This window comes from Triturus cristatus, chromosome 12 (assembly GCF_964204655.1).
Source record: "Triturus cristatus chromosome 12, aTriCri1.1, whole genome shotgun sequence".
Taxonomy (NCBI): Eukaryota; Metazoa; Chordata; class Amphibia; order Caudata; family Salamandridae; genus Triturus; species Triturus cristatus.
The window spans coordinates 73,155,689-73,176,441 of NC_140595.1; the positions used below are offsets into that span (position 1 = coordinate 73,155,689).

At 44.2% G+C, this 20,753-nt stretch overlaps 1 protein-coding gene across 3 annotated transcripts in view; it reads right to left on the minus strand.

The window, feature by feature from the left end:
* Positions 1-20,753, minus strand: part of LOC146772563 (mucosal pentraxin-like) — a 116,646-nt gene that overhangs the window by 9,637 nt on the left and 86,256 nt on the right. The window contains exons 2-3 of one of the 3 annotated variants that reach the window (XM_085639618.1): positions 11,252-11,323; positions 5,439-5,732 (exon numbers count right to left, since the gene is read on the minus strand). Coding sequence is in view for 2 of the 3 variants with exons in the window: in XM_085639617.1 (XP_085495743.1) it covers positions 11,252-11,309 (58 nt within the window). In the remaining variant the exon portion in view is untranslated. Of the gene's footprint in view, positions 1-5,438; positions 5,733-11,251; positions 11,324-19,412; positions 19,639-20,753 lie in introns of those variants that run through there. The other 2 variants (XM_085639617.1, XM_085639616.1) reach the window with 2 other exon arrangements.

Sequence of the window (20,753 nt, forward strand, 5' to 3'; positions counted from 1 at the left end):
GTTGGGGGTTGAATTTTATAAACGCACTATTATTCGGATACTGATGCAATATGCAGAATTCCCCTCTCAGATACGATGGGAGACATTGGATTGTTGTAATTATCTGAGGGGATACAGGACATGGGAGGGGAGGAAAAACCAAAAGACTGTATTCTGCATAGTTATATGTTGTAAACATAAGAACGTACAGCAGTCACCAATAAAGTGTCTAAAAAAATAAAATAACACAGTAATACAGTAATTAAATCCCTAGATGTGGAATCGTACATAAAGGGGGACAGAATACATAGTAGGCTATACCGTAAGCCCCCATCATGTAATGCAACCCTTCATGCTACCAGTGCCCACCCTAACTTTCAGATTAATGGGGTACCATTTGGTGAGATGACAAGAGCCAGCACGAACTGCAGTGAGGAGCATGAATACCAAAGGTGTATACAAGAAATAGAGACACGGTTCATAGAAAGAGACTATAACATACATGTAGTAAGATTGGCAAGGAAAAGAATCATCGGTATAGGCAGGAAACACTTGTTAAGTACACAAGCTGTGATGGGGGGCAAGAACACACAGATACATCACATTATTGATTATAATTAAGGCTCCCAGTTTTCCGTTTTTACAGATAAATAGACTGAAAATCATTTATTTTCCTGTCTGTATTTATTTTTAAATGTGGATAAAAACGGAAATTGTGTTGCTTTTTGAGTGATTCTACATACTCTCTACCATGACTGCCAGGCCAATTGCTGTGTTGACTGATAGGTGTTTAAAAAAAAAAAAGAGTTTTAGTAAAGAGTCTTAAACAGCAGTAGATATGCACAAGGTTGATACTGAAATTTGCATATTTTCATATAAGTGCATTGATGTATCTTCTGTGGGAGCCACAGCACTGAAACTTGGCAGGCATTCAAGCATAAGTGAATATTTATTAGTTAAACACATGTAGAAATATCCCAGTTTCACATTCCTTTTTTCACAAAACCCAAAATAAATATGGATAAATACAGATAAAATGAACAAAAAATAAATATGGATAAATACAGACGGAAATGTCCCAAAAAGAAATACCATAAAATCGGGACCCCTAATTATAAAAGACTGTCTAACAAATATCGCAAATGTTTGAAGAAACACTGTTATCTACGGATAAGGTCACACATTAATTTGTGGTATACATTATGGTGTGTAAGTGTGCCCGTATGAATGTGGGAAGCACCATCCGCGCTCTCAAGGATAGGGTGTGTGAACTTGTGAGAGCGGAGAAAACCGGTGAGATGAGATGCCGAGTGGCGGTTCACATGAACGATTGCGAGTCACAAGGAATGCATAGGAACTTTATGTTGTACGGAATTGATCATGTGCCTAAGGAACCCAGGGGTGGTAATAGGGAATTGATCATGAGAAGAAGAGAAGCTACGTGGATCATGAAATTACAGACAGTTGAATATGGTCTGAACATAGACCAGGAATTATACTATTTTCTGGGTGACTGAATAATCATCACCCCTGTAATGATGGTTTTTGCCTGTCGTGGAGAGGACATTTTAAACATATGTGAGTGTGATACTCACAGTTGTAAAATACCTGAAGAAAATGCTAGGCTAATAATGTTTACGGATCTATTTTGTGAATGGATGTAGAATCAGTAATGTTCCAAATTAGATATGATCTGTATAACATGTACTTAATTAAGAAACTTTGTAATCATTTACCACTACATACCCTGATTTGCTATTTATGGATATAGAAGCGGTCATGTCTTCATACGAGTACAGGTTGTTTCACTTCGAGTAAAAACAATGATAGGTTCTTATTCAAACAATATACATGATGAGGTGCCTTATACTCGGTTAACAAGCAGAGCGGACACAGCTCTTATGTTGTATGCTATATGATTATCTTGTTTCACAAGACGGATACAATTTCGATGGCCGATCAATCATCTCTGGTTTTGAGAGATATATCACAGTCGGTGTCCGATTCTTATGAGGAGTATAAATTCACACAATGGAAGATGATCATACTATCAGTCTGGTAGCAACAAGAATATTATTTCAGCAGTTACTATATACATTTTACTAATTCTACACACACTGATGTATGTTTTAAGAAGTGATTTTTGTATGCATTAAGGCATGCACATTAATGTACACATAATAACCTCATCTATTTAATCAAGTGATACAGACACTTCAAGATGGTGGAACCAACACGTGCAGACTTTAGTTTGTCCATTTTCTAACCACGGATAGGTCCGTGTATTTAAGACATGGCCAAGATGGCGCTGATTGTGAACGCGATTCGGTCGCACACGCCAAAAACAGAAGTCACAGAGCTTTTGCCAGCACTGGGATAAGGAACTGGCAGGCTATTAATACAATTACTTATTGTAGTATTTAGATCAGGACTAGTTACTCAGTATAGTTTTGTTCATTGTAGGTTACAAGTGACACATACCCGCTTGAACTTGGATTTGCGATCTACTTATATTATAACTATAGTTTTGGGAAATAACTAAGGATTTAAGGTATGTGGATAAGATTACATAATGATTTGTTCAGGATTATCACACAGTAGCACTCATTTTTTGATCCTGAGCTTTTGCCTTGTTACTTTTTAGATCGATACTAAAGAATACAGGTACCGAGGTGTATATAGATTTACTCACATACTTATACAAGGCGCCTAATCTAGATACGGGTCATCCAGGCTTGCGGCACTTGTCACTTTCTGTTATGCTCGGACATATGCATCTGTTCCCGCACACCATGTCACTTTGTGGTCGGCCTGCGTTTTCATTGTGCACGGAGCATGAGTGCACACCTTATAGGTGTATACTAACATCACATACTTCATTCGATATAAGGTTCCGCATGCCATACTTCTTTGACTCGGCTCGCGGTTTCAATTGCACGGAGCTTGAGTGTACACTTTACAGGTGTACACTAACATCACATACTCATTGTGAGATATGGTCGTTTCGTAAACATGAACGGATGATTACGGGCCACTTCCTAAATTGTATATATAAATAATATACAGGTTGTAGTGGCAACCGAAGGAATCTAATTCTGTAAAGCACTTAAAGCATGTGCAAATGTATACTGTATTGCGACACCAGCTGTGGTATAAGACAGAGCATGATTCCATTGCTGCACGTTCAAAGACCAAACGGGTGATCTAAATAAGGGATGTATAATTTAAAGTGAACAAATGTGATGTATATGTAAGATGGGTCTTAATTGGTTTTCAGCCCTGAGGAAGTCATAGGGTGACACACCCGTTGACAAAACACATGTTGGCTGGCAGATGAACCAACATCTAAATTAAAGAAAGGCTGGCAGATGAACCAAAGTCAAAATTAAAGAAAAAACTGAAGAGCCTAAGGACAATTGGAAGATTGATTTGCGCTATTCACATTGCAAGTGCTAAGAGATTTCTCTTGGTTAATGATGTGAATGTGGTATACTGCTCTCCTCTACCGCATGCCCCCCTTCATAGCCCACTATATACCTGGCTTATGTACTCCTTCACTCAATTGTCCTGTAATTATACGATCATTCTTGTTTCCTATTCTTACCCGATGTCAATATTGGATTTATGTCCTTCCTTCCATTCTATTGTAAAGCGCTCGGGATCTTGTTCGCGCTATATAAAACGTTTTAAATAAGATAAAATTATAAGATGGAAGAGGGAATGTAAGTGTGCCCCCTATTTAAAGAACAAAAACAGGTTGCATTTCACCTATTTTAAAGACGTCAGGTCAATGAACAACAAAACAGTGTAATGGAATATAGTAAATATATACAATTGCAGCCGACTAAAGCCCTGTCATAAGCGGGAGGAGGCGTATGAGGTATGAGGCCACTAGGGATAGCATTGGTGCAGTATTTGCCGGATCTGGTAGGCACATCCTTTTCCAGGTTCAAACTCGGAAATCAGGCATAAGAAGCATAATTCGGTGCCTCCTGCACCAAATTCTGCATGTTCAGGTGATAACCTTGGATTTCTCTCATTAAATGTCAGAGAGATTGACCACTTGAGACTGCATGGGGGAAATCATTTCTTGTACCTATAAATTGCCAAGTGAGGTAAACTTCTCATTACTTCGAATTCCCATCACTACACAAACAGAGGGTTGCACAGAGATCGAAATTAACAGGCTCGCTTTTAATAGAGCCCCAAGCATTGGGGAGCTTTAAAGCACGTTTAATTCAAAAAGATACTGAGGAGGCGGAAGAAAGTGAAAGCTGTCACCCCCTATACATTAAGTTTTCTTTGAAACTCATCACTTTTGCATACAATGCATTCTTATCAAATTCCGATAATGCCAAAGAGAGCCCAAATCTGACGACTCGGAGATAAAAAAAGAAGCAATTAAATTATGAGAAATACTATCTATTGGGCATCACCCTTGAAATAAAAATGTGTTGTTTTGTTAACGTTTGTAATAACGTGATATACATGAGCTAAAAAACACACTACTTATTGATCCATGCCTATACAATTTAATGTGTGTCACTAAATCAGCAGCACAAATTGCACTAAATTAGCTATGTGTGGTCAGTGTTGATTCCCAGATTAAGGGCAACAGCAACGCATGTCTGTAGGAAACCAGGAACATTTTACTTATTGGATAGGTAGGTTACGGTCTCGACATGAGTCGTGACTGAGATCCCAAGCAATCTGACGTCTATGATTAATCCCAAGCACACCCAGGGTAGCCTGTCTCTTAAAACAAGACTTTCCTTGGGTACATGTGAAACAACAAACCAACAGCTAAGAAACAATTTAGAATTTGCAAACCAACTTAGTAAGAAATCTACATAAGGTTTAAAATGGCAAAAATGAAGAAAGTAAGATACTGAGATTAGAACTAAAGCAAAACCAAAAAGTGTTCCATTGAAAACAAACAGGAAAGTGAAAATCCAATATTAGTTTATCAGGTGCAGGTGATTAGAAGTCAACACCCTTTGTTACTGATTTACGATGGACCCCATACAGGTAATTCTTGGTGGTCCATCTTGGTCAAACAATGCATCTTTGGTCTTAAAAAAAATATGGAGGAGGAAAATCTTGAGTGAGGCTTCGAGACAAACTGTAGCCAAAATGGTTTCATGCGGTCTTGCATTAACTTCCTATCTGCCATAGAGTCTCAAAAAGTTTTTTTTAAACTAAAGTGATTCCACCTAAAATGCATTTGTTGTGGGTAAAACGGGCAACTTTGCCCTGCCCTTCACAGTCAAAACGTTTTTATTAGTTCTGACACCTTTTTGGACCTCAAAAGATTACAAACGTTCGATTAGTTCCAAAGAACCACAGCAAAATCTTAACTTCCAACTGGTTCCTGGTTCAGCACCAGCACTATATGTCTGAATCACCTCATACACTTCCTAGGCACAGAGGAGAGATTTAAGAAAGAGAGACAGAGAAACCTCTAGTTATAACTTGTCAACATGTTTCGTCCTGGCAGGCCATCGCATTTTCTCAGGGCCTTCTTCACTCTCAGCTGCTGGAAAGTAGTTCGACAGGTAGAAGCTGGCTTCACTATAGAACCATGACCCCAGTTTCCTTGGAAGTGGGGGCATAAAGAGGCTAGAACAGGTACTCCTTTGTAACAGTTTTCCAGTCCTAATGTCTCGAGGTAGAGTTGGAACAAATCTCTTCTTGGCCTCTGTGAGGCCGTTGGTAATTCTTCAGGAATTCTTCTCAATTGCAGTCAATTTTCTCTGGAAGCGAATCAAGCAAGATGGTGTCAAAAGGGAAAGTACAGTCAGTCAAACTTGCATTTCTATTACTGTGGATTGATGTAGTTAAAAAAGTTTTTTTTTAAAACGCACCCAGGATTAAAAGTGGGTGGTACTGAAATAGCCACCAAAGACAAATTAAAACATTTTGGGGTAATCTTGAATATGTGATATTAATGGTGAGCCATGTGTGCCCTATGAATTCATCTCTGTCCTCCACCTTAAATTAATATGAGTTTGCTTGTTTTAAAGAAGCAGTACAATGCCAAGTTTATCAGAATAACTATTACAAAATTGAGTATTGTAACAATTTGATAATTGCACCACCAAAATTGGAAAAGTACAGGTTCTAGTTTGAAGACTATGCACTACTTACCTGTTCGAGTTAGGTTAACATTTCATATCCTCACACTGTCCCATAAGTCACTGAGTGTCTCGGGCCGTAGAATATCTCAAGAGTTGACTCCAAATCTAATGTCCTGAGAGAGAGCTCAGAACTCTTGGTTAGATATTTCTCACTGCACCACCAACAAAGAGAGTTAGAGCAGTGGTCGGGCATTGTCCCTTCATGCAAGTTCTTTGTGGAATAAGAAAGTTAGTGTGTACTTAAAAACAACTGCTATCATTTTGGAAGGTGGAAAAAACATTCTTTTTGTAAATGAAGAGGTAGTCTCTGCTAAGCTTGTTTGGTTTTAAAATTGGAGGACTAGAGCAATAAGAAAATAGGGCAGATACAGATCAATACATAAAAAGGGTTTTCATTGAATAGTTTAAAAATCTGTAAGTGGAATATCTTCAGCCGGACTGGTCTTGTGGGTGTTAGTAATACTTTACGACTCAAGAGAGGAATTTTTCAGACTTGCTATATAATGCATTATGCTAGGTCCATCTTCAGTTCTCACCCGATGTTGTAGAGGATGTTATATCATAGGCATTTTTATAGTCTACAGACCAGACAGTATAGTATTTTTAACATATTAGAAAGAAGGTTGAAAGCAGGAAACAATGATAAATAATAAGATTGAAAAAATTGAACAGCAAGCTATTCAATTATTGGCAAAATTTGAGGCACTTAGGTACACGTCTTAACTCTACAGGTAGAAGATTCCCGGCATTAGTTTATTACCATCAGTCTTTTCCACCAAAGGTAAACTGGGACACTCTGAGTTGTGTGTATTGGTTGACACACACTGTATCACTTTGGATGAGATATATATTTAAAGCTATGTTTTGAAAGATTAGTGTGATAAGTTTGTTTTTCTAGGTGCCATTGACTGCCTATTTTTCCTCAAGTGACATCCACCCTCATACGTTGGCCAGTGGCCTCCACCCTCAACAACTCCTCCTGTGGCCTGCAACCCCTCCTACCATGGCCAATAGAATCTACTATCTATTGAGATACTTCTTTTTTTTAAACATATTTTTATTAACATTTCACATTTATATAAATGAATTTTACGGGTTATCACATAACACTTCTGGAGCTGCAAATCTGCGCATGTCGGGTTCCAATATTACACAAGTAATCCAAAATAATTTTCAATCTATGTTCCGAACAGCAGCTTGCAGTATACACGATACTTTTACATTCCTTATCCAGCTATATAATTTCCCCAGGGAATTTCTTCATCATTGCGCTTACAGACATTTCCTGTCCATTTATTAACAAATAATAAAACAAACTAAACTTTGTGGTGTAGTGCCTCGTAATGTGTGTGTTACATCGTATGTGTTCACGAGTATGCCTCTTAGTCTGTCATGGAGCTCTTGTGTCCGGGTCATGCCCCCATATGAATGTAGCCATTTGTTGTTATTGTAGGGAACCTATTGGGTCTCAGGATCCTGCATCAGTGGTGTCTTCTCTCAGGTCCTCCGCTATTTCATCACTTTCATCAGTTTCCTCGCTATTCCTAAACTCCCAGTCTCTCATCACCCCCACCCATAGATCCGCAATGGGGCGCTTACGTATTCCTTGCAAGTCCTCTTTCTGAAGGGCCTTCAGTTCTGCCATAGATCAGGTATCTAAATTTTTCTCCCAAGTTGTTATCGAAGGGGGGGTGTTTTCTAACCGTGGCTGTGCAATCTGCCTTCTAGCCAGGACCAGCGCTAGATCAGTAAACCTATTCCCTAATTGTTTGGCTTTGGGTCTGGGGAAGAGGCTCAGCGGGCAAATAGCAGGTATGTTCGGTAACGTACGGGCCAGCGTCTTCCCAATCTCGGTCAAGACCTTTTCCCAAAAGTTCTTCAAATGTCTGCATTCCCACATCACATGTGCGAAACCTGCATCCATAAATCCACATCTGGCACAGGATCTATCGCCCCCCCTCCCATTACATTCAATCTGTGTGGGGTCAGATATACCATATGTATATAGTTAAACTTAATCGTCTTGAAATTTGAGTTTCTAGATACCATTTTTGACCCTCTCAGAGCTCGCGCCCACTCCTTATCTGTCAGGGGTTTCCCAGTGATCTCTTCCCATCTACCTCTAGTGTGGTATAGTTGTTTTGTAACTCATTCGCGTAGATGCTTGGTATAGCCATTTCACTAGGTGTCGAGCGGTCCCCAAGGTTATTAGCGTTTGAAGCGCTCTGTGGGTAGAGGGCTCAGTTAAGCCACCCCGCCATAGGTCACGAAATGTTTGTACCAGTAAATGGTATATCAGGAACTGGCCTTGTGGTAAATCATAATGGGACATCAGCTCGTCCATGGGCATTAATGTTCCCCGGTGGAAACAATCTCCCACCATTGTAATCCCCGCTTCTGTCCAGGCCGCTAATCGAGCTCCTGAATAGGGGGTCAACTGGTTCCCAAATGGGATCCCTATAAGTGGTATTTCTGGCACGTAGGGGTGTCCCTTTTCCGTGTATCGGAGGCACCTCCTCGAGCAATATAAGGCCATCTTCAGCAGCACATTGGGATACAGGAGGCTCACTTTCTGGTGCACCACTTTAGCCACTAACCGACCCTGGTTATGTCCCCCGTTTATCTCTCCTAAATATTCCATATTCCGAATGTCCAAACTCTGGGCTAGCCATTGCAGCTGAGAAGCTAGGTAATATAGTTCGAAATCCGTGACGCCTAGTCTTCCCTTCTCAGCTGTTCTTTGTGTTATTTCCAGGGCTACCCTATTTTGTCCCCCATCCCAGATCAGTTCACGAAGCAGCTGATTCAAGTCCGAGAACCAGCTCAGCGGTATTACCACAGTAAGGTTCACAAAGTGGTACAGTAATCTTAGTTAGAAGACAATGAAAGGTACGGAGTTCCTCAGTGGCAAGTTGGCCACCTGGTGTGTACTCAAGGTAGTGAGGAGGTGGGGGATACCTCCTGTTGGAAGTAGGACCCTCACACACCCAGCAAGCTAGGTGTCATGTTTCATCATATGGGTCTGCTCCTCGTCGAGCCGGCGCTGCAATGCTCCATGGGCACCCATAAAGGGGCTCTTTTTCCGAGATCTTTAGTTCCTTGCCGTTAGATGCCGTGGGTGAGAGGGGCCTAGAGGCGTGTAGATGTGGTGTGTGGATTAAAACAGGTAAGGGAATCCTTTGTGATTCTTTTTATTCTGGAAAGGTCCCAACCTGACTAAAAAGGGAAGAGAGAGGGCGACTATTTTGTTTTAATGTGACAAAAATTCGCTCTACCCCCAGATGATCAACATGTTTCTCGCCTCAGAATGTCACAAAGTGATCAGTTGGCGATTCCTCAGGACCAGGTGACTAAAAAACTATCTACAGTGGGTGGTGTTGTGCAACGCTACTTACCACTCTTTCTATCCGAGGGTTAATGCCCTGGAGAAGGGCAGCAAACCTCTTTAGTTTTCATGTGCTGCCTCATCAGATCACAGCGGAGTAATTTGGACACACAGTGTAATGTCTCTGCTCCCGCTCGGAGCTTCGTGGCTCACCTACCCGCTTCGCTGCATCAGGAAGGTCGATACAGTAATCTTAGTAGCATAATCATTTTTGAAAGTGCCACTCTAGCCATCAGTGGCAGCTTGAGGGAGCGCCAGAATTGTACAGACGCTTTCAGTGATCTAACAGTCGGATTAAGGTTGCCCTCGCATAGGTCATCTAACTTAAGCGTGCGGCTAAGAACTTACTCGACTAAAATTTTTAAATCGGTGTTAAGCATCGAGAGTGGGCGGAAATCTGACACCTGTGAGTGTGGTTTTTTAGTTTTGGGGAGAGGCACTATGAGGGCGTCCCTGTTCGAAGAGGGTAGTTCCCCCACCTCCCACGTTTCGGTGTACACATCCACTAGTTTTGGTACTAGGGTCTGGTCATACATAGAATAAAACTCCACCAGCAGCCCATCTGGGCCGGGAGTTTTCCCCCGAGCCATCTCTTTTATTGCTGCCCTGATCTCCATCTCAGTAATCTGCCCTTCCAAGGTTGCTCGTTGGTCAGACGGATCACCGTAAGGGGTAAGGGTGCTAAGTAATTTACTATGGTCTCCCTCTGCTGCGGTCTGGGCTCAATACAACTGGGCGTAGTAAGTTTCTCTAGGGTGATAGGTAATCCCTCTGTTTGATAGTTGTATCTGGGATATAAGGGACCTCACATGTTCAGGCTGGATCAACCACTACTGAGATCCTTCTTCACTTCACACCTCCAGACCTTCTCCTGCTCCTTCTCTCCATGGACCATCTGCCTTCACTGACCCGCATTCTCTCCCCTCCATTCATCTGCATCCCCTCCTGCACTGACCACTTACCTGCCTACTCAACAACTCATTCTGTGATCTGGTCTCTCCCCTCCGTCAGTGACCCGTACCCTCTACTATCCACTGACAAGCATCTTCTCTGCTCCACTGCTCTCATCTACCCCCTCTCCTCTTCAGTGATCTACACCATCCCCGTCACTGATCCACATCCTTTCCTGTCCCCTGACTAGCACTCTCGCCCCACCTTCACTGACTTGTACTCTCACCTATCTATTGTCATGCACCTGCTCCACTGACCTGTCCTTTCTCCTCTCCGTTGACCTACCCCGATCCCCCATCACTGACCCACATTATCTTCTCTCCCGTCCACTGGCCTGCATCTTCAACAACTCCATCTGTGACCTGCACCCCATCCCTCCTTTGGTATCCCTTACCATCTCCCATCTACTGACGTACTGTCTCCACTCGCCTGCCACACTGCTCTCCAATGACCTACACCATCCCCTGCAACAACAACAAGTAATGGATGGAATGCTTGAGTTTATCTCAGCCACTGGCAATCGCTCGGGCCACATCCCAGTCCATCGTTTTACACCAACCATGCCAACTCAGTTTGAACCCAGCCATATGCAAATCAGTCTTGACCCTGCACCAATAGAAACAATTCAGCCTCAAGACATGCAAAGTATCAAAAAGGAGGTGATACTTCTACCCAATGTTGTAGTACTCCAGGGTGCATGGTAGAACAGCTCATTGGTTTTAGACCAAGGCTTATGCACCCTTCAGTAACACCCCACAAACCTCCACCGCTGCACCTTCACTGCTTTAACAACACTCACTTGCGCCTTGGGAAACAGCTGCCATGATGCTGAGAAGGAGCAGAAATGTCAGCCTCATTTTTCCCCACGGTTCTGAAAAGTAAAGTGTTTAACTGATTAGCACTTTGCATGCTGTAGGTCATTGTTGTCAAATCTAAAAGGACGAGGGAGCCAGCAATGCAAGATTTTCAGGATTTCTACTTTAGATAAATTTGAACACAATGAACTCTAAATGGAAGTCATGTGCATAATTAGAGATTACTGTGAAAATCAGGAGTGGCACCAATCCTTGGGAACCATCTTAACCCCTTCGCTGCCAGGCCTTTTCCCCTCCTGTGCCACGCCCTTTTTTGGCTATTTGGGGTAGTGCGCGCTGAGGCCCCTGTAACTTTTTGACCACATAAGGTATCCAAGCCAAATTTGCGTCCTTTTCTTCCAACATCATGGGGATTCTGAAGGTACTCAGGGTTTGTGGATTCCCCTGGAGGGGTCACAGAAATGAGCCAAAATACAGCAAAATTTAGGTTTTTTTGGGGAAAATGGGAAAAACGGGCTGCAAATGAAAGCTTCTGGGTTTTCCCTGCAAGTGTTATCAAAAAATGGTTTGTGGGGCTGCAATCACCATTTTCCCAGCTTTTAGGGGATACCAGACTTTTGTCAGAAACCCAAAATGTTTTACAAAGTTTTGGCATTTTTCTGGGACATAGCCTATTTTTGCTATTTTTTGTGCTTTCGACCTCCTTCCAGTTAATGGTAGAAATGGGTACAAAAGCAATAATAGATCCTGGAAAGCTATACATTTTAGAGAAGTAGACACAATTCTGAATTCAGCAAGGGGTCATTTGTGTAGATCCATCAAGGTGTTTTTTATAGAAACTAACAGTTAAATATAGGATAAATTGAAAATTTGTTGAATAAAAAAGACTTTTGTGTCAACGTTTTCACCTGTAACTTCTTCTAATTATGACAGCTCTATGAAAGCAATATACCGTTACATTCACTGGACATTACTGGTTGTGGGGATATATAGGACTTGTAGGTTCACCAAGAACCCGACAAACCCAGATCCAAAAACTGAGCAGCAACTTGCAATGGTTTTTTATTATGTACCGGGTATATAGTAATTATTCTGTAAAAATGTGTACATGGAAAAATCGGTATGAAAGACACCTATGTATTTCTGAAATGGGAACAAAATATAGAGTTTAGAAACAATAGATATTTGCACATTTCCGAAATTGGGAATACTCATACTGGCATGAGAATTATCAGTCATTTTTTAGAATGACTTCTTTTTTACACAATGTCTTTCATTTGGAAGGCAGAAATGCATCGAAAGTCAATAGGTAATAACAGTTCCTTTACACATCTGAATTACCCTAAGTCTCCTGATAAAAATGGTACCTCACTTGTAGGGGTAGGCATAGTGCCCACGACAGGAAATGGCTCATAACCCAACGTGAACACACCACATTTTCACAATGCAAAATTACCCTTTTTTAGCAAAGTGCCTAGCTGTAGTTTTTTAACCCTAGCTCTGCCGGCACCTAGGGAAACCTAGCAAACCTATACATTTTTGAAAACTAGACACCCAGGGGAATCTAATATGGGGTGACTTGACTACCTCCCACCAGGTTCTGTTACCCAGAATCCCTTGCAAACCTAAAAAATTGCCAAAAAAACACTTTTTCCCCACATTTATCCGGTGGAAAGTTCTGGAATCTGCGTGGATCCACAAATTTCCACCCACCCCGCGTTCCCCAAAGTCTTCCTAGAAAAATGGTACCTCACTTGAGTGGGTCAGCCTAGTGCCCGCAACAGGAAACGGCGCAAAACGTAACATGGACACACCTCAATTTCGTAGCAAAAAATGACCCTTTTTTGGCAAAGTGCCTAGCTGTAGTTTTTGAACCATAGCTCTGCCGGCACCTAGGGAAACCTAGCAAATCTATACATTTTTGAAAACTAGACACCGAGGGGAATCCAGAATGGGGTGACTTGACTGCCTCCCACCAGGTTCTGTTACCCAGAATCCCTTGCAAACCTCACAAATTGCCAAACAAACCACATTTTCCCCATATTTCTGTGGTGGAAAGTTCTGGCATCTACTTGAATCCCCAAATTTCCACCCACCCAGTGTTCCCCAAAGTCTTCCGAGAAAAATGGTACCTCACTTGTGTGGGTCAGCCTAGTGCCCGCAGCAGGAAACGGCGCAAAACACCTCAATTTTGTAGCGAAAAATGACCCTTTTTTGGCAAAGTGCCTAGCTGTAGTTTTTGAACCATAGCTCTGCCGGCACCTAGGGAAACCTAGCAAACCTATACATTTTTGAAAACTAGACACCCAGGGGAATCCAGGATGGGGTGACTTGACTGCCTCCCACCAGGTTCTGTTACCCAGAATCCCTTGCAAACCTAAAAAATTGCCCAAAAAAAAAACACATTTTCCCCACATTTCTCTGGTGGAAAGTTCTGGAATCTGCGTGAATCCACAAATTTCCACCCACCCCACATTCCCCAAAGTCTTCCGAGAAAAATGGTACCTCACTTGTGTGGGTCGGCCTAGTGCCCGCGACAGGAAACGGCGCAAAACCTAACGTGGACACACCTCAATTTCACAGCGAAAAATGACCCTTTTTTAGCAAAGTGCCTAGCTGTAGATTTTTAACCATAGCTCTGACGGCACCTAAGGAAACCTAGCAAACCTATACATTTTTGAAAACTAGACACCCAGGGGAATCCAGGATGGGGTGACTTGACTGCCTCCCACCAGGTTCTGTTACCCAGAATCCCTTGCAAACCTAAAAAATTGCCAAAAAAACCACATTTTCCCCACATTTCTCTGGTGGAAAGTTCTGGAATCTGCGTGGATCCACAAATTTCCACCCACCCCGCGTTCCCCAAAGTCTTCCGAGAAAAATGCTACCTCAGTTGTGTGGGTCGGCCTAGTACCCGTGACAGGAAACGGCGCAAAACGTAACATGGACACACTTCAATTTCGTAGCGAAAAATGACCCTTTTTTGGCAAAGTGCCTAGCTGTAGTTTTTGAACCATAGCTCTGCCGGCACCTAGGGAAACCTAGCAAATCTATACATTTTTGAAAACTAGACACCCAGGGGAATCCAGGATGGGGTGACTTGACTGCCTCCCACCAGGTTCTGTTACCCAGAATCCCTTGCAAACCTCACAAATTGCCAAATAAAACACATTTTCCCCATATTTCTGTGGTGGAAAGTTCTGGAATCTACTTGGATCCCCAAATTTCCACCCACCCAGTGTTCCCCAAAGTCTTCCGAGAAAAATGGTACCTCACTTGTGTGGGTCGGCCTAGTGCCCGCGACAGGAAATGGCGCAAAACGTAACGTGGACACACCTCAATTTCACAGCGAAAAATGACCCTTTTTTGGCAAAGTGCCTAGCTGTAGTTTTTTAACCATAGCTCTGCCGGCACCTAGGGAAACCTAGCAAACCTATACATTTTTGAAAAATAGACACCCAGGGGAATCCAGGATGGGGTGACTTGACTGCCTCCCACCAGGTTCTGTTACCCAGAATCCCTTGCAAACCTAAAACATTGCCAAAAAAAACACATTTTCCCCACATTTCTCTGGTGGAAAGTTCTGGAATCTGCGTGAATCTACAAATTTTCACCCACCCCGCGTTCCCCAAAGTCTTCCGAGAAAAATGCTACCTCAGTTGTGTGGGTCGGCCTAGTGCCCGCGACAGGAAACGGCGCAAAACGTAACGTGGACACACCTCAATTTCGCAGTGAAAAATTAACTTTTTTTGGCAAAGTGCCTAGCTGTAGTTTTTTAACCCTAGCTCTGCCGGCACCTAGGGAAACCTAGCAAACCTATACATTTTTGAAAACTAGACACCCAGGGGAATCTAAGATGGGGTGACTTGACTACCTCCCACCAGGTTCTGTTACCCAGAATCCCTTGCAAACCTAAAAAATTGCCAAAAAAACACTTTTTCCCCACATTTATCTGGTGGAAAGTTCTGGAATCTGCGTGGATCCACAAATTTCCACCCACCCCGTGTTCCCCAAAGTCTTCCTAGAAAAATGGTACCTCACTTGAGTGGGTCAGCCTAGTGCCCGCAACAGGAAACGGCGCAAAACATAACATGGACACACCTCAATTTCGTAGCGAAAAATGACCCTTTTTTGGCAAAGTGCCTAGCTGTCGTTTTTGAACCATAGCTCTGCCGGCACCTAGGGAAACCTAGCAAATCTATACATTTTTGAAAACTAGACACCCAGGGGAATCCAGGATGGGGGGACTTGATTGCCTCCCACCAGGTTCTGTTACCCAGAATCCCTTGCAAACCTAAATAATTGCCAAACAAACCACATTTTCCCTATATTTCTGTGGTGGAAAGTTCTGGAATCTACTTGGATCCCCAAATTTCCACCCACCCAGTGTCCCCCAAAGTCTTCCGAGAAAAATGGTACCTCACTTGTGTGGGTCGGCCTAGTGCCCGCGACAGGAAACGGCGCAAAACGTAACGTGGACACACCTCAATTTCACAGCGAAAAATGACCCTTTTTTGGCAAAGTGCCTAGCTGCAGTTTTTTAACCCTAGATCTGCCGGCACCTAGGGAAACCTAGCAAACCTATACATTTTTGAAAACTAGACACCCAGGGGAATCTAAGATGGGGTGACTTGACTACCTCCCACCAGGTTCTGTTACCCAGAATCCCTTGCAAACCTAAAAAATTGCCAAAAAAAACAAACACATTTTCCCCACATTTCTCTGGTGGAAAGTTCTGGAATCTGCATGAATCCACAAATTTCCACCCACCCCGCATTCCCCAAAGTCTTCCGAGAAAAATGGTACCTCACTTGTATGGGTCGGCCTAGTGCCCGCGACAGGAAACGGCGCAAAACGTAACGTGGACACCCCCTCAATTTCACAGCGAAAAATGACCCTTTTTTGGCAAAGTGCCTAGCTGTACTTTTTTAACCATAGCTCTGCCGGCACCTAGGGAAACCTAGCAAACCTATACATTTTTGAAAACTAGACACCCAGGGGAATCCAGGATGGGGTGACTTGACTGCCTCCCACCAGGTTCTGTTACCCAGAATCCCTTGCAAACCTAAAAAATTGCCACAAAAAAAAAACACATTTTCCCCACATTTCTCTGAAGGAAAGTTCTGGAATCTGCATGAATCCACAAATTTCCACCCACCCCCCATTCCCCAAAGTCTTCCAAGAAAAATGGTACCTCACTTGTGTGGGTCGGCCTAGTGCCCGCGACAGGAAACGGCGCAAAACGTAACGTGGACACACCTCAATTTCACAGCGAAAAATGACCCTTTTTTGGCAAAGTGCCTAGCTGTAGTTTTTTAACCATAGCTCTGCCGGCACCTAGGGAAACCTAGAAAACCTATACATTTTTGAAAACTAGACACCCAGGGGAATCCATGATGGGGTGACTTGACTGCCTCCCACCAGGTTCTGTTACCCAGAATCCCTTGCAAACCTAAAAAATTGCCAAAAAAACCACATTTTCCCCACATTTCTCTGGTGGAAAGTTCTGGAATCTGCGTGGATCCACAAATTTCCACCCACCCCGCGTTCCCCAAAGTCTTCCGAGAAAAATGCTACCTCAGTTGTGTGGGTCGGCCTAGTGCCCGTGACAGGAAACGGCGCAAAACGTAAAATGGACACACCTCAATTTCGTAGCGAAAAATGACCCTTTTTTGGCAAAGTGCCTAGCTGTAGTTTTTGAACCATAGCTCTGCCGGCACCTAGGGAAACCTAGCAAATCTATACATTTTTTAAAACTAGACACCCAGGGGAATCCAGGATGGGGTGACTTGACTGCCTCCCACCAGGTTCTGTTACCCAGAATCCCTTGCAAACCTCACAAATTGCCAAAAAAAACACATTTTCCCCATATTTCTGTGGTGGAAAGTTCTGGAATCTACTTGGATCCCCAAATTTCCACCCACCCAGTGTTCCCCAAAGTCTTCCGAGAAAAATGGTACCTCACTTGTGTGGGTCGGCCTAGTGCCCGCGACAGGAAACGGCGCAAAACGTAACGTGGACACACCTCAATTTCACAGCGAAAAATGACCCTTTTTTGGCAAAGTGCCTAGCTGTAGTTTTTTAACCATAGCTCTGCCGGCACCTAGGGAAACCTAGCAAACCTATACATTTTTTAAAACTAGGAACCCAGGGGAATCCAGGATGGGGTGACTTGACTGCCTCCCACCAGGTTCTGTTACCCAGAATCCCTTGCAAACCTATAAAATTGCCAAAAAAACACTTTTTCCCCACATTTATCTGGTGGAAAGTTCTGGAATCTGCGTGGATCCACAAATTTCCACCCACCCCGCGTTCCCCAAAGTCTTCCTAGAAAAATGGTACCTCACTTGAGTGGGTCAGCCTAGTGCCCGCAACAGGAAACGGCGCAAAACGTAACATGGACACACCTCAATTTCGTAGCGAAAAATGACCCTTTTTTGGCAAAGTGCCTAGCTGTAGTTTGTGAACCATAGCTCTGCCGGCACCTAGGCAAACCTAGCAAATCTATACATTTTTGAAAACTAGACACCCAGGGGAATCCAGGATGGGGTGACTTGACTGCCTCCCACCAGGTTCTGTTACCCAGAATCCCTTGCAAACCTCACAAATTGCCCAAAAAAACACATTTTCCCCATATTTCTGTGGTGGAAAGTTCTGGAATCTACTTGGATCCCCAAATTTCCGCCCACCCAGTGTTCCCCAAAGTCTTCCGAGAAAAATGGTACCTCACTTGTGTGGGTCGGCCTAGTGCCCGCGACAGGAAACGGCGCAAAACATAACGTGGACACACCTCAATTTCACAGCGAAAAATGACCCTTTTTTGGCAAAGTGCCTAGCTGTAGTTTTTGAACCATAGCTCTGCCGGCACCTAGGGAAACCTAGCAAATCTATACATTTTTGAAAACTAGACACCCAGGGGAATCCAGGATGGGGGGACTTGATTGCCTCCCACCAGGTTCTGTTACCCAGAATCCCTTGCAAACCTCAAAAATTGCCAAACAAACCACATTTTCCCCATATTTCTGTGGTGGAAAGTTCTGGAATCTACTTGGATCCCCAAATTTCCACCCACCCAGTGTTCCCCAAAGTCTTCCGAGAAAAATTGTACCTCACTTGTGTGGGTCAGCCTAGTGCCCGCGACAGGAAACGGCGCAAAACGTAACGTGGACACACCTCAATTTTGTAGCGAAAAATGACCCTTTTTTGGCAAAGTGCCTAGCTGTAGTTTTTGAACCATAGCTCTGCCGGCACCTAGGGAAATGTTAGAATCCGGGGTCTCTGGTTGGCGCAGGTATGCACTTGCGACAAGCAGGGACCCTTTTCATCTAAGTCAGGGCAAAGGATCACCTCTTTAAAAATAACCCCTGCTCACCCTCTAGGTAACGTGGCGCGAGCAGTCAGGCTAAATTTCCAGAGGGCATATAGGTTAAGCGTTCAAGTTGTCCCACACAATAATCACCACCCCACCACACAAAGACACAAGGCTGTATTTATGTCCAAAATATAATTCTTTATATAAAAGGTTTTCTTTCAGGCAGGTTGCATAAATACAGTTCTCTTGGTAAAATAATCCAGTTACTCTCAAAATGCTTTACGGGCAGTCCACAGTTGTAAAAATGGCACAGTTCTCTTTAAAATAGGTTTCTTAGGTCTTCTGGGCACTTCGTAGCGCCTTTGGGGTGCCTTTGGCAAGGTTTTTACAGTGCCTTGCCGTTTCCCACGCTTCTCGCGTGAGCCGGAGTACGCTTGCCGAGTCTCACTCTTCTCGAGTGAGCACCGGTAATGCTTTTCAATGCAGTACGGTTAAAACGTAGGTACGGTTCGAACCTTGCTGTTCCCAGGGTAAGTACGGGTCGAACCAAGGCTGTTACGGCTCGAACTCAGCCAAAAGGAGCACTTTTCAAAGCGCCATTATTTCAGCTGGCAGTACGGTGCGAACCAGGCACAAGTATTTACAAGGCGGGTACGAACCAAGGCACTTCACAGGCAGTACGGTGCGAACCAGGCACAAGTATTTACAAGGCGGGTACGAACCAAGGCACTTCACAGGCAGTACGGTGCGAACCAGGCACCCGTAGTTACAGGGCAGGTACGGTTCGTACAAAGGCAAGTACGGGCCGTACTTTTCACGCGCTGGCACAATACCTTGCAGATTTCACGGGGAAGGTTCGTGGCGGCCTCGCGGTCCAGTCCAGGGGTGTCCCACGTCGCGCTGGTGTCCCCAGTGTCCAGGGGACGGCGGAGCTTCGTGGGGCGCTCGGGCAGGATGCAGGTTGCCACGAAGGGGGTCAGAAGCAGGAGGGCAGCCTCGGGGTGAGATCACAGCGCCGCGCGCTGTTAGCTTCGGCCGGAGACGCGAACCAGGGCACTTTAGTCCTTTGCAGAAGCCTCTACAACCCGGCAGGGGTCACAGGGACTCGGCGCTCAGGCGCGGAGATCTCCACCTTACTTTGCGAGCTACGGCTCGAGGGGGCAACTGTTCACGGTGCTCGGGCTGTCAGGCCTTTACGTTGTTTGCAGCCACGCCAGCAGCAGAAGTCGCGTTGCTCAGCGAGATCAGGGGATGCACAGGTTCTCCGGGGTCAGCTTGCTGAATCACTTCAAGGCACTTCTCCTCTTCTTTCAGGATGGTAGCGCCCACTGTTCCTGGGGCGCAGGTCAGGGGGCAAGTTCACACGCAAGCCCTTGGAGATTGTTTTAAAGGCACAAGTTGAATCAAAGTCCTTTTCTTCAGGCTTTCCCTCTCCTTCCAGCAGACAGGCACCCACTGCAGGCCAGTCTCTCAGGCAGAGAGACAGTATTCCTCCTTCAGCTTCTCCAGGTCCTTCTCCTTCAGGCAGAGTTTCTTCTTGGCGCAAACAGGATCTAATTTCTTAGGAGCCAGGCTCCTACTTTTATACACCAATTCTTTTGTTCTTTAGCGCCAGGGGGCCTGGGCCTGGCTCAGTCCAGTTTTTGGAGCACTTTGTTGTGGTGACTCTGCGCTTCCCTTTCAGCAGCAGGGCAGAGACATCAGCCGCTCCACAGGGGGCGGCGCCGGCTTTGTGCTGGCAGAGCACAGGTCTATTCAAGAGTCAGGGTGTACTCCTCCCACCCATCCTGGTGTAATCTCTCCACCCACCACCTGGCAGCCAGCCTGTCTCCTGGAATTCCCCAGCCCTGCTCCTTACTGTTGCTAGGCAGAACACACACACACACAGCGCAGAGGCGGACTGAATGGCCAGATCAGTAAATACTAACTTTCTAAAAGTAGTATTTACAAACACAGGATATTAAAATAAACTTTACTAAAAGAAGTATTTTATTATTCTGAGTCCAGGCATACTAAACATGACTTTCTACCATGCTCTATGAGTCCACTGGGGTCACAGCGTGTAGTGACTCCAGCAGCCCATTCTGGCCTATGGAGAGCAGGTAGCCTTCAATAGTGAAAAACGAAAATGGCTGTAATTCACTATTAAGACATGCCACACACATCAGGGCATG